Raw genomic sequence first — 14640 nt, forward strand, 5'->3', positions numbered from 1 at the left:
ATCTAGCATCGCAATCACAGACAAATGGATTCCCACTTAAAGTAAGTACTCTGAAGTCATGAAGAAGCAAGAAGTCACATACTTCATCACTCAACTTTACTAGATTATTATTATGTAATTCTAATACCTAAAAATGTAAAAGAAAATAAAAGTTAAAATTAATAAGTAACCCTAATAGAAAAAAAAAGGAAAAAAAATAAAATAAGATATTTACATACTTTGAGAGTTTTTGGTAATTTGTCTAACGGTATTTCAGAAAACTGGTTATTAGATAACAATAATTCTGTTACATTAAGTGATTCTAAACCTTTAAGTGAAGGTATCATCTCCATATTATTCGATCTAAGATTCAATGCAAATGGATACTCTCCAAAAAAATTAATATGTGTCTCTTCAATCGCGAATAAAAAAAAATTTCTGTTCGAACAATCTATAACTCGTGTTCTGTCATAAGGTCTTATTTCACAAGAACAACCCACTTGACATTTTTTTCCAATTTTAAAGTATTCATCCTCGGGACATTGGTAGGTTTTAAAATCTAGTTGATTAATTCGTGGCCCTACTATTCCATTTGGTTGAAGACACTGAACGTTTCCAAAATCAAGTTTAACGAAACTATATACATTTATGTTCACACAATTTTTACAATATCGCAAAAGAGAATATAGATTACAATCACATAATATCGGATTGTTATCGACGTAAACAACAACGTTACTTTTCTCGGTATAATGTTCTGCCAATAATGCAAAATTATTTAGTAAAATATTACTTATATTGTTATATCTTAGATCAACTACGATTTCTTCCGACGAAAACATTAAATTATATTCCTATAAAATAAAACAAATTCACTTTCAATCATTTCAATAATAGTATTTATTATATTTACAGATTGTAAAATTTGATATTTACCGTTATTAAACTTATTTTGTTATAACTCAAATCTAATAATCTTAACCTTTGTTTATTTATATTCCAATCGTAAAAAAAATGATCTATTTCATTGCTCGCTAAATGCAATTCCTTAAGATGACGATTATTATAAAAAGGTGACTTCACTTCATTCTTATAATTAAAGGATAGAAAATTATTTGAGAAATGTGCGATGGATAATTGTTCATTGGATAAAAATGCCGAAATATGGATAAATTTCAAACCATTTCCATCCATGTATAGTTCTTCTAACAATTTCAAACCATGAAATACAAATCTATAAAAATATTTATATTTGAAGAACAATATTTGGTGAACAACTTTGCTTCCGAGATTTTTATACAAATTAATTGAAGAAAAAATAGCGGAAGCTTAGTTGGACACTTATAAGATTGTAAATATATCTTTTACTATAAATTTTATATTAATTTACCTTGGTATATAACTAATACTATTAAAAGACAAGTCGAGTACTTTTAATTTTTTTACATCTGCAAAAATCACATCAGGAAGCGTCCTAATCAAATTTGTACTTAATAAGATCTTTTCAACATTTGGTAGATCTTTAAAGATATATTCTGGTAATCTTGTAAGATAATTCTGACTCAAATCGATATATTTTAAAGATGTTGAATACCAGAAAAGGTTTTCTGGTATACTACTCAAATGACTTCTTCTTAATTCAACCTCCTCAAGATATTCTTTAACATTTAAGAATTTATCCGGCAATATATAATTTTCTCCTTCATTATTATTTAACAATACTTTTTTTAATTTATTATTTTTAGTAAACAAACTTGATGGAAAACTCTTAAAATAATTATCGGACAAATCAATTGTTTCTAAATTTTGTAAATCAGAAAAAATAAATTCCGGTAATTCAGACAAAAAATTTGATCTTAGATTTAAATATTTTAATGACGTTAGTTCTTTAAATGTTTCACTATCAAGGTCTTCCAATAAATTTCTTTCCATATCTAGAATTTCTAAATTATTTAAATTATCAAATAATTTAGGGGGAAGCTGTCTTATATCATTTCCATTTAAATCAAGTTGCTTAAGATTCAAAGTTTCATTAAATGTATCTTTGCTCAAAACAAGAGAATTTTCAGATAAATCAAGAAACTCCAATGCAGAAAAATTGCTAAACAAATCAGATGATATATTAGTTAAACTATTATGGGATAAAACTAATTTGATCACATCTGAAAATCCTTCAAGATCCTCTCTTTTCAGTTCTGTATTGCGCTCGTTATAAGATTGAAAACTTAGTCCATTTGTTTCTTTAATTCCAAATCTTTCGACAATTTGTTTTAATGTAAATTCTCTTGGAAAATGGCAATTTTTAAACTTTACCAAATCGACTACATCTGCGAATTCTTTTCTTATAACATTTATTTCATTCCAACCAAGATTATTACAATCGACCTGTTGAATTTTAATTTAATATATTTAAAAAAAATAAAAATTTCATTCATCAAATCGCATATAACATATCATGTCTAGAGTTCAGCTTTTTATTTTAAAACTTTTTTTTATATCTTAATGATATTAAATAGAATATAAATTCTGTCAGAATAAGATTTGTATTTAACTGAATATAAAAAGATTGAAAAGCTACTAAGTATATATACCTGTAAATTTGACCATGTTGCTACACTTATTGTAAATGTAAAACTGTTGTTTGAAATTGAAATAGAGTCTATATTCCCCATTACATCTGCCAAACATTCACAATATGGAACATTCTTGCATTTAGGATTAGAAGCATAAATTGTTGTAAAGACGAGAAAAAGTATCAATAAAACTGTGGTATCCATTTTTTGTTAGCAGTCCACTAGAAGATAAAAATGTAGTGGAGGGGATAAAAATGATGTAGTGTGGAAAGAAATCAGACGTTTTTACACGTTTTTTTCTTTCTTATCTCATGTTTCTGTACTTACCTAAGATCATTGATGAAAAATTCAAGGATTGAACAATTGTGTTAAACTGCCAATACTTTGATGCAGCTTCTACTTCTTGTCTCAATTATTCTATTATTTATTAGATGATTCCATTCCTTAGATAAGAATAATTAATAATACACAATTATGTTTCAGTTATATAAACTTTTGAATAAGTAAAACAAAAAGACAGAATATCAGTTATATAAACATAAATTAAAGATTTAAATACAAAGAAAGAAACAAGCAAATCTTCGTTAAAGTTACAAACCAATGTAAATTTCATAATAGTTTGAATAATGATCAACTGAAGAATAAATTGAATAGAAATAAATAAAAGTATCTTACTATTGGAATGATAAGAAACATTCTCAGTTAATTCAATTTATCCTCACAAAAATTAAATTAAAATTCAAACAATGTCTTTTTGTCATTTTCAATTCAAAATGTTAGGTAAATGTAACGATTAACAAACACTTACCTACTTTTATGTAAACTCGATGAATATTAGAGACTTAGAGAATTAATTTTTACATATATAAGTTGAATTACATTTGGAAAATATAAGTTGAATACGTAAGGAAAGAATTTTGACATATATAAGTTGATAAACGTTTGAGAAAAACCTAACTAAACGAATCTTCGTGCCAGATACAATCACTGTTCATTGGTCCGCTATTTGCAAACAACTTTCTATTTGGAAATCAAATAAGTTTCGGTCGGAATGATTGACAATGTATACAAATATAGAATTGTAAATATATACAGTACCAGTATTAGAGAAAAATACGAATTAAATGGTTTATAAAAATAATTACAAGATTTTAATTGAATAAAACTATAATGTATTTACATCTTTCCTAAAATCCATACAAATTTTTAATAGGAGAATAATTTTATGTAAGACATTTTTTACACAGTAAAAAAAAGATAATATATGATATAAATCTTGAAAAAATATCGAAGTCAATAACTACTTATAATGTTGCAATACATAATAAATAGTAAATAAATAATTTGATTTATGTCATACATTTATTTTTAACTATGACATATGTTATATGTTCAAAAAGTGATACTTCTTGTGAAAATAATATATTATATATTTTCTACTAATGTTATTACCTAAAATAATATATTTTATTTCATTCGAAAAATAATACTCTCACAAGTAAAATATTCTTTTAAAAATGTTTAAGTTTTTTAAAAAGAAATATTTTATTCTGCAAGAAGTTATATTTTAAAAATAATGAAATATATTTTTATTAGTAATAATATTTTATTACAATATTATCTAGGTAGTTTTCAATTTGATAGATATTTCTCAACTAAAAATTAAAATATTCAACAAAACATTTATGCAAATATTGTGAATTTTAATTTAATTTTGTTTTTTATTATGTAAATCATTTTCACAATTTACTTCAAACTAAAGATTGTTAAACATATAATAGTGAGTAATAGTACACTATTATATTTGTCTTAAATAATCTACCATTTTACATATTATTTGAGATTTATTATTTTCAGGAATATTAAGTATCACTTTTTAAAATATTTTATCTATACTTCTTACTTATGCAGAAACATTTTTCTTCTTTTTCTCATTTGCAAAGTATTTTAGTGTGTATGTGTTATTCTCTTTTTTGAAAACATATTTACCCACACTACAATGATAATAGTTGGCAAATTGTCCTGATATGTGAAAAAATGCTTCTGCTAATGTTGTTCATAACATTATTGATTACAATAAAAAAAATGTATTATAAATAATTATTAAGAGACTATAAAAATATAAATATAAAAATGGCAATACTAAACATTGATCGGATTTAATTGTTTTTGTTTTCAGCTAAATCTTCCCAAACCACATGTCCATTTCATTTGATTCCACATGTTTGACGAATTATATAAGTGAAAAATTAGATGGACAGAATTGCTCAACAGTCATATTAACGAAAGGGATATTGTGATCCTTACATTGCACATTTTTTAGATCTTTATAAGAATCTTGGTTTTCTATAACTAATAAATATAAAAATCTAGCATCGCAATCACATATAAATGGATTCCCCCTTAAAGTAAGTACTTTGAAGTCTTGACGATACAAGAAGTCAATTACTTCATAATTCAAGTTTGTTAGATTATTATTATGTAATTCTAATACCTGAAAACGTAAAAGAAATTGAAAGTGAAAATTAATAAATAACCCTAACGAAAAAAAAGGAAAGATAATAAAACAAGTTATTTACGTACTTTGAGAGTTTTTGGTAATATGTCTGACGATATTTCAGAAATCTGGTTATTAGATAACAATAATTCTGTTACGTTAAGTGATTCTAAACCTTTAAGTGAACGTATCATCACCATATTATTCGATCTAAGATTCAATATTAATGGATACTTTCCAAAAATATTAACATGTCTCTTTCTAAACGTGAATTCCATAAAATTTCTGTTCGAACAATCTATAACACGTGTACTGTCATAAGGTCTTATTTCACAAGAACAACCCCTTTGACAGTTTTTTTCATTCCATTTAAAGTATTCATGTTCGAGACATTGGAAGGTCGTAAAATCTATTTGATTAATTTGTGGCCCTTCCGTTCCATTTGGTTGAAGACACTGAACGTTTCCAAAATCAAGTTTAACGAAAGTATATACATTTCTGTTCACACAATTTTTACAATATCGCAAAAGAGAATATAGATTACAATCACATAATATCGGATTGTTATCGACGTAAATAACAACGTTACTTTTCTCGGTATAATGGTCTGCTAAAAAGGCAAAATTATTTAATAAAATATTACTTATGTTGTTATATCTTAGATCAACTACGATTTCCTTCGACGAAAACATTAAATTATAGTCCTATAAAATAAAACAAATTCACTTTTAATCATTTCAATAATAGTATTTGATGTACTTACATATTGTAAAATTTGATATTTACCGTTATTAAACTTATTTTGTTATAACTCAAATCTAATAATCTTAACCTTTTTTTATTTACATTCCAATCGTAAAAAAAATGGTTTATTTCATTGCGCGCTAAATGCAATTCCTTAAGAAAACGATTATTATAAAAAGGTGACATCACTTTATTGTAATGACTAAAGGATAGTAAATTATTTGAGAAATGAGCGATGGATAAACGTTCATTGGTTGAAAATGCTTCACTATGGATAAATTTCAAGCCATTTCCATTCATGTAAAGTTCTTCTAACGATCTCAAACCATGAAATAAATCTCTATAAAAATATTTATATTTGAAAAACAATATTTGGTGTACAACTTTGCTTTCGAGATTTTTATACAGATGACTTGGAGAAAAAATAGAGGAAACTTAGTTGGACACTTATTAGATTGAAAATATATCTTTTACTATAAATTTTATAATAATTTACCTTGATATATAAGTAATATTATTAACAGACAAGTCGAGTACTTTTAATTTTTTTACATATGCAAACATCACATCAGGTGGCGTCCGAATCAAATTCGTACTTAATGAGATCTTTTCAACATTTTGTTGATCTCTAAAGATATATTCTGGTAATCTTGTAAGATAATTCTGACTCAAATCGATATATTTTAAAGATGTTGAATACCAGAAAAGGTTTTCTGGTATACTACTCAAATGACTTCTTCTTAATTCAACCTCCTCAAGATATTTTTTATCATTTAAAAATTTACTCGGCAATGTTTTTAATTCTCCTCTATTACCATTTAACAATACTTTCTTTAATTTTTTTATTCTCACTAAACAAATTTGATCGAAAACTCTTGAAATAATTATCGGACAAATCAATTGTTTCTAAATTCTGTAAATTAGATAAAATAAATTCTGGTAAATCAGACAAAAAATTTGTTCTTAGGTTTAAATATTTTAATGACGTTAGTTCCTTAAATGTTTCACCATCAAGGTCATTCAATAAATTTCTTTCAAGATCTAGAATTTCTAAATATTTTAAATTATCAAATAATTTAGGGGGAAGCTGTGTTATATCATTTCCATTTAAATCCAGTTGCTTAAGATTCACAGTTTCATTAAAAGTATCTTTGCTCAAAACAAGAGTATTATCAGATAAATCAAGTAACTCCAATTCAGAAAAATTGCTAAACAAATCAGATGATATATTAGTTAAACTATTATAGGATAAAACTAATTTAATCAAATCTTCAAATCCTTCAAGATCCTCTCTTTTAAGTTCTGTACTGAGCTCGCTATAAGATTGAAAGCTTAGTCCATTTGTTTCTTTAATTCCAAATCTTTCGACAATTTGTTTTAATGTAAATTCTCTTGGTAAATAGCAATTTTTAAACTTCACTAAATCGACTACATCTGCGAATTCTCTTCTCACAATATGTAATTCATTCCAACCAAGATTATTACAATCGACCTGTTGAATTTTAATTTAATATATTTAAAGAAAATAACAAAATTTTAATTATCAAATCGCATATAGCATATCATGTCTAGAATTCAGCGTTTAATTTCAAGACTTTTTTTATATCTGAATAAAATCAATTGCAATATAAATTCTGTCAGAATAAGATTTGTATTTAACTGAATATAAAAAGATTGAAAAGCTACTAAGTATATATACCTGTAAATTTGACCATGTTTCTACACATATTTTTAATGTAAAACTTGGTTTTGAAATTAAAATATAATTTATATTCCCCATTACATTTGCCGAGCATTTACAATATGAAACATTCTCGCATTCAGGATTAGAAGCATAAATTGTTGTAAAGACAAGAAAAGTTATCAATAAAATTGTGGTATCCATTTTTTGTTAGCAGTCCACTAGAAGATAAAAATATAACTAACATAATTTAAGGTGAAAAGTTTTTGTGATAATTATAAACAATTAATCTTTTGCATTTCTTTAAGGGATATTTAATATGTAACTTTGATACTTTTGGGAAATCTTCTAATTTCTGTTTTTTTTAAGTGGGGAAAGGAAACAGACGTTTTTACACGTTTTTTTCTTTCTTATCTCATGTTTCTGTACCTACCTAAGATCATTGATGAAAAATTCAAGGGTTGAACAATTTTGTTAAACTGCCAATACTTTGATGCAGCTTCTACTTCTTGTCTCAATGATTCTATTATTTATTAGATGATTCTATTCCTTAGATAAGTATAATTAATAATTCACAATTATGTTTCAGTAATATAAGCTTTTAAATAAAAAAAAAACAGAAAGACAGAATATCAGTTATAGTAAACAGAAATTAAAGATTTAAATACAAAGAAAGAAACAAGCAAATCTTCGTTAAAGTTACAAACCAATGTAAATTTTATAATAGTTTGAATAATGATCAACTGAAGAATAAATTGAATAGAAATAAATAAAAGTATCTTTCTATTGGAATGATAAGAAACATTCTCAGTTAATTAAATTAATCCTCACAAAAATTAAATTAAAATTCAAACAATGTCTTTTTGTCATTTTCAATTCAAATTGTTAGGTAAATGTAACGATTAGCAAACACTTACCTACTTTTGTGTAAACTCGATGAATATTAGAGATTTAGAGAATTAATTTTTACATCTATAAGTTGAATACTTAAGGAAAGAATTTTAACATATATAATTTGGTAAACGTTTGAGAAAAACCTAACTAAACGAATCTTTGTGCCAGATACAATCACTGTTCATTGGTCCGCTATTTGCAAACAACTTTCTATTTGGAAATCAAATAAGTTTCGGTCGGAATGATTGACAATGTATACAAATATAGAATTGTAAATATATACAGTAACAGTATTAGAGAAAAATACGAATTAAATGGTTTATGAAAATAATTACAAGATTTTTATTGAATAAAACTATAATGTATTAACATCTTTTCTTAAATCCATACAAATTTTTAATAGGAGAATAATTTTATGTAAGACATTTTTTACACAGTAAAAAAAAATGTAATATATGATATAAATCTTGAAAAAATACCGAAGTCAATAACTACTTATAATTTTGTAATACATAACAAATAGTAAATAAATAATTTGATTTATGTCATACATTTATTTTTAACTATGACATATGTTATATGTTCAAAAAGTGATACTCCTTGTGAAAATAATATATTTTATATTTTCTACTAATGTTATTACCCAAAATAATATATTTTATTTCATTTGGAAAATAATACTTTCACATGTAAAATATTCTTTTAAAAATGTTTAATTTTTTTAAAAAGAAATATTTTATTCTGCAAGAAGTTATATTTTAAAAATAATGAAATATATTTTTATTAGTAGTAATATTTTAATAAAATATTATTTAAGTAGTGTCCCATTTGATAGATATTTCTAAACTAAAAATTAAAATATTTAACAAAATATTTGGGCAAATATTGTGAATTTTAATTTAATTTGGTTTTCTATTATGTAAACCATTTTCACAATTTACTTCAAACTAAAGATTACTAAACATATAATTATTACTAACAGTAAACTATTATATTTGTCTTAAGTAATCTACCATTTTATATATTATTTGAAATATATTATTTTCAAAAATATTAAGTATCACTTTCTAAAATATTTTATCAATACTTCTTACTTATGCAAAAACATTTTTTTCTTTTACTCATTTGCAAAGTATTTTAGTGTGTGTGATAATAGTTGGCAAATTGTCCTGATATGTGGAAAAATGCTTCTCCTAATTTTTTTTCATAACATCATTCATTCAAATATAAAAGTGTATTATAAATAATAATTAACAGACAATAAAAATATAATTATATAATTTTACGTTAAAAATAACAGTACTAACACTGATCAGTTTATATTTTTTTTTTTGTATGTTTTCTAAAACAATATAAATTTGTTTGCAACGAAATAAACACGTCTTCTGTTAAAAATCAATATATATGTAATACTTAACTCTCTCTTTCTCTCTCTCTCTCTCTCTCTCTCTATATATATATATATATATAAATATTACCTCAAGCTCTGTATCCGTTTCATTTTATTCCACATTTGTGTTTAATTGTTGAGTTGGAACTTTAGATCGACACAATTGTTCAACGGTCATATTAACTAAAGGAACATTCTTTTTCTTACATTTCACATTTTTTAAATCTTTATGAATATGTTGCTGTTCTTCAATGAAATTAAGTAAATATGTAGTATTGCAATCACATTTAAATGGATTTCCGCTTAAAGTAAATCTTCTGAAATTTTGTCGTTTGAAGAAGTCAATTACTGATTTATCCAATCTTGATAATTTATTATTATGTAATTCTAGTACCTAAAAAAAAAAAAAGGAAAAAGAAAAGGAAAAATTTGATAACATATCTCTAATGAATGAAAGGAAAAAATAATAAAATAATAAATTACTTACATTGAGCTTTTCTGGTAAAGTGTCTGCCGATAATTGAAATATCTTGTTATTAGATAAATATAATCTTTCTATAGCTGCCATTTCTAAAGGTTTAAATGAATCTATTTTCCTTAAATTATTCCATCTAAGATCCACTATTAATGTATGTATTCCAACAAGATAAATTTTGTCCATGTCGGGTTTGAATACAAATAGATTTTTGTGCGAACAATCTAAAACTCGTCTCAGGTCACGAGGTCTTACATGACAAGTACACTTATATTGACAGTTATCTGGAAGTTTAAAGTATTGAGTCTCTAGACATTTGTAGGTTTTAAAATTCAGCTGATCTATTTGTGGCCCTTCTGTTCCATTAGGTTGAAGACACCTTAAATTTCCCAATCTAAGTTTGACGAAATTATAAGCAGTATAGGGCATATCTTTGTTAACATAACGCACAAGGTCATATAGGTCACAATCGCATAATACAGGATTGTTTTCAACGTGAACAATAATGTTACTTTCCTTTTTATTATGGTATGAGTACTTATCAATTTCATTTAACAAAATATGACGTATTTTGTTATATCTCAGATCGACAACAATATCGTCCGATGCAAAAATTAAATTAACTGCCTATAAAATAAAAACAAATTTATTTTTTCAATCATTTCAATAATAATATTTTTAATACAACACATGGGCTGAAAAGTCTCGGACTTAACAAAGAAAACACGATTTTTTGTATCATTCAAAATTGGCTTTATTCCTCAATATAATCTCCATCAAGAGCAACACAATCATTCCAGGGCTGCTCTAACATTTCAATATCACTTTTGTAGAACGATTTAATCTTTTGCCTCAAAATAGGACTCAATTTCAACGATAACCTTTTCATCAGTGCTGAAAATTTTTCCATTCTTTTGAGATCTGTAAACAGGAAAGTCACTGAAGGCCAGATCTGGAGAATATGGTAGATGGGTAAACAATTCGAAGCCCAATTCATACAACTTTGCTATCGTTTTTTTGATCGATTGTATGCACGTGCGGCATCCACTGTGCACACAACTTTCGCATGTCCAAGTATTCATGTATTATATATCCTACATATTCCTTTGATATCTTTAGAATCTCAGTTAACTCAATCAACTTTACTTTACGGTCATTCAAAATTATTTTGTGTACTTTCTTAATGTTTTCAGTCGTCCATTATCTTCGACGTTCATTTCACCTTGTTTAAACTTAGCAAACCACTTCTCAACGGTTGATTTTCCTGATGCAGAGTCCAAATAATGTTGATCAAGCCAAGCCTTAGCTTAAACAGTATTTTTTGTTTTCAATAAAAAGCAATGTTTTATTAACACACGAAAATCTATGTTTCTTCTGCATTTTTTTGAAAATAACAAATGCTGCTTCACTCAAAATGTTACATCTCACGAACCAATTATTCGACAGTTGAGAAATTTATACAAATATCTTTTGAAGGTTAAATACTAACAAAAAAAATCATATGAATTTAATCCTAATAAAGCCATATATGTGTGAGGTCCTGTAACTTTTCAGCCCATGGTGTGTTATTTATTGATAGTAAAATTTAATATTTACCGATATTTTACTTATGTCGTTGTGACTCAGATTTAATAATTGTAAAGTTCGTTGACCAAGATTAAAATCCCACAGAAAATCTTTTATTTGATTGTTCGCCAAATGCAATTCCGTAAGATGAAAATTTTCACAAAATGGTGATGACTTTGAATGTGCATAATTAAACTGTAGCTGATTATTTGAGAACTTAGCAATGGATAATTCTATATTGGTTTTAAAAGCATCGTTATTGATATATTTCAAGCCATTTCCTTCCATGTTAAGTTCTTTTAACAATTTCAAACCATTAAACAAATATCTATAAAAAAAAATATTTATATTTAAAAAACAATATTTGGTGTACACTTATTAATTGTAAAATAAATCTTGTATAAATTGTAGAATAATTTTACCTTTGTACATAATCAATACGATTAAAAGACAAATCGAGATTAGTTACATTTGTTACATATCTAAAAATTAAATCAGGAAGTCTCTCAATCATATTGTAACGTATTGAGAGTTTTTTAACGTTTTGTAGATCTCGAAAGATAAGTTCGGGTATTTCTTGAAGAAAATTCTCACTCAAATCGATGTATTTTAAAGATGTTGAACCCCGAAAAAGATTCACTGGTAGACTCTTCAATCCATTATTTCTCAATTGAACTTCTTCAAGATTTGTTAATTGCATAAAAAGTTTATCCGGCAACGTTGTTAATTCTCCTTTATTATTGTTTAACAATACTTTTTTCAATTTTTTATTTTGACTAAACAATTCTGGTGAAAACTCATTGAAAGTATTATTTGACAAATCAATTGTTTCTAACTTCATTAAACCAAAAAATAGATAATCCTGTAAATTCGTCAACAAGTTTGATCCTAAGTTTAAATATTTTAATGTCTTTAATCTTTCAAATGTTGGATCATGAAATACTTCCATTGACATTCTTTCAAGATTTAGAATTTCTATACGCTTTAATTTAGTAAACAAATAAGCCGGTAGCTGTTTTATTTCAATTCCACTTAAATCAAGTTCCTTCAGATTTAAAGTTTCATTAAAAATATCTTTATATAAAACAAGAGGATTTTCAGATAAATCAAGGGATTCCAAATAAGGAAAACTGTTAAACCAATCAGGTGATATCTCATTTAAACCATTATGAGATAAAATCAATTTGGACACATTTGGAAATCCTTGAAGATGCTCTTTTTTTAGTGCATTACTCAGATCGTTGTAAGATTGAAAGCTTACTCCATTTGTTTCTTTAATTCCAAACATTTGGACAATTTGTTTCAATGTAAATTCTCTTGGTAATTTGCAATTTTTAAATTCCACCAAATCGATTAGATCTTCAAAATTTATTCTCTTAATATCAAATTCATCCCAATCAAGATTGTTACAATCAAGCTGTCGAATTTTAATTTAATATATATTTAATCAAAAAAGAAAATAAATAAAAATATTATTTATTTATTAAATCACATATATATATAACACATCATGTCTAGAATTAAGCTTTTTAATTTGAAACTTTTTTTTGTATAGTTTAAATTGAAATGTTACTAAATATATATATGTATACCTGTAAATCTACCCATGATTTCACTTTTATTCCAAAATCTACATCTTTGTCAGAAATGTTAATAAACTTTATCTCTCCAGTTATATTTGTCGAACATTGACAATTTTCAATCTTGCCGCATGTTGTAGGATTATAAGCATAAGTTGTTGTGAAGATAAGACAAAATATGACTGCTATTGTAGTAGCCATTTTTTTATTTCCAGACCACTTCAATAGAAAATATAATTAAGTAACTTTTAAGAGAAACGTTATACTATAATAATTATAAAACAATTTCATATTAAATTTCTTTAAGGTATGTGAATTTGTTTTTCTTTTATATTTGTACGTTTTTATAAACTTACCTGAGATCATTGATAAAAAATTCAAGGGTTGAACAATTTTGTTAAACTGCCAATACTATGATACTGCTTTTGCTTCTTGTCTTCAATGATTCTATTATTTATTAGATTATTCCATTCCTTTGATAATAATTAATAAACCACAATTATGTTTCAAGTTATATGAGCTTTTGAATTAAAAAAAAAAAAAGACAGAATATCAATTACAGTGAAAAAAAAAATTGAAGATTTAAATACAAAGTAAGAAACAAAAGAAGCTTCGTTAACATTACAAACTATGTAATATAAAATTTGAGAATAATTTGAATAATGATCAGATTAAATTGAATAAAAATAAATGAAAGTATCTGAGAGTATTGAAATGACAAGAAACATACACAGTTAAATTAAAACACACTTATTATAATTCAATTTAAATACAAATACAGTCTTTTTGTTCTTTTCAATTCAAAAATGTTAGGTCAATGTAACGATTTTACAAACACTTACTCACTTCTTTGTAAACACGATGAACATTAGAGAATTAAGGAATGAATTTTGACTAATATAAGTTGGTAAACGTTTGAGAAAAACCTAACCTAACGAATCTACCTGTTAGATACAAATCCCTGTTCATTGGTCCGCAACTTGTAAACAACTTTCTAATTGAAAATCAAATATATTTCGGTCGGAATGTGTGACACAGTATACAAATATTCCTTAATAGCAGAAAATATTGAAAAATATTGAATTTGGCCTTTGGGGATGCATGCCCGTCTCCTGTATACGGTGGTGCCATGGCGACGAACGTGTTAAAGGGTTTTTTTTTGAAAATAATTACAGGATTTTAATTAATCAAAACTTTAATGTATTAATATGTTTTCCAAAATCCATACAAATTTTTTAATAATAATATAATTTAACGTAAG

The 14640-nt window shown here is 25.4% G+C and overlaps 2 protein-coding genes across 6 annotated transcripts; both read right to left on the minus strand.

The window, feature by feature from the left end:
* Positions 1-3989: 3989 nt before the first annotated feature.
* Positions 3990-7261, minus strand: LOC107073281 (protein toll-like). 2 transcript variants are annotated; one of them, XM_089176518.1, is made up of 3 exons: positions 6290-7261; positions 5136-6133; positions 3990-5046 (listed from the first exon to the last, which is right to left on the minus strand). In XM_089176518.1, exons 2-3 carry the CDS (start codon positions 5739-5741, stop codon positions 4786-4788), a joined length of 867 nt encoding a protein of 288 aa, XP_089032644.1. In that variant the 5' UTR covers positions 5742-6133; positions 6290-7261; the 3' UTR covers positions 3990-4785. The 2 variants fall into 2 exon arrangements, with proteins under 2 accessions (XP_089032644.1, XP_089032643.1); XM_089176517.1 differs by having other exon boundaries at positions 5136-7261.
* A 1446-nt stretch (positions 7262-8707) lies between these two features.
* On the minus strand, positions 8708-14531 carry LOC107073285 (uncharacterized). 4 transcript variants are annotated; one of them, XM_089176434.1, is made up of 7 exons: positions 14324-14531; positions 13736-13852; positions 13392-13598; positions 12222-13216; positions 11830-12127; positions 10246-10860; positions 8708-10152 (listed from the first exon to the last, which is right to left on the minus strand). In XM_089176434.1, exons 3-7 carry the CDS (start codon positions 13578-13580, stop codon positions 9871-9873), a joined length of 2379 nt encoding a protein of 792 aa, XP_089032560.1. In that variant the 5' UTR covers positions 13581-13598; positions 13736-13852; positions 14324-14531; the 3' UTR covers positions 8708-9870. The 4 variants fall into 4 exon arrangements, with proteins under 4 accessions (XP_089032560.1, XP_089032558.1, XP_089032559.1 ...); XM_089176432.1 differs by having other exon boundaries at positions 14226-14531; XM_089176433.1 differs by having other exon boundaries at positions 14222-14531.
* Positions 14532-14640: the final 109 nt, after the last annotated feature.

Source organism: Polistes dominula, unplaced genomic scaffold, assembly GCF_049000335.1.
Source record: "Polistes dominula isolate Pdom_NZ unplaced genomic scaffold, Pdom_raw_medaka contig_25, whole genome shotgun sequence".
NCBI lineage: Eukaryota > Metazoa > Arthropoda > Insecta > Hymenoptera > Vespidae > Polistes > Polistes dominula.

Excerpts from the sequence above, each read along its gene's own strand:
- LOC107073281 (XM_089176518.1), bottom strand. The coding sequence starts at position 5,741 with ATGTTTTCGTCGAAGGAAATCGTAGTTGATCTAAGATATAACAACATA. Across the intron at positions 5,047-5,135 it reads TATTACCAAAAACTCTCAAA|GTATTAGAATTACATAATAA; the intron begins GTACGTAAATAA and ends TTACGTTTTCAG.
- LOC107073285 (XM_015333873.2), bottom strand. The coding sequence starts at position 13,580 with ATGGCTACTACAATAGCAGTCATATTTTGTCTTATCTTCACAACAACT. Across the intron at positions 13,217-13,391 it reads AATCATGGGTAGATTTACAG|CTTGATTGTAACAATCTTGA; the intron begins GTATACATATAT and ends AAAATTCGACAG. Across the intron at positions 10,861-11,829 it reads ACGACATAAGTAAAATATCG|GCAGTTAATTTAATTTTTGC; the intron begins GTAAATATTAAA and ends TTTATTTTATAG.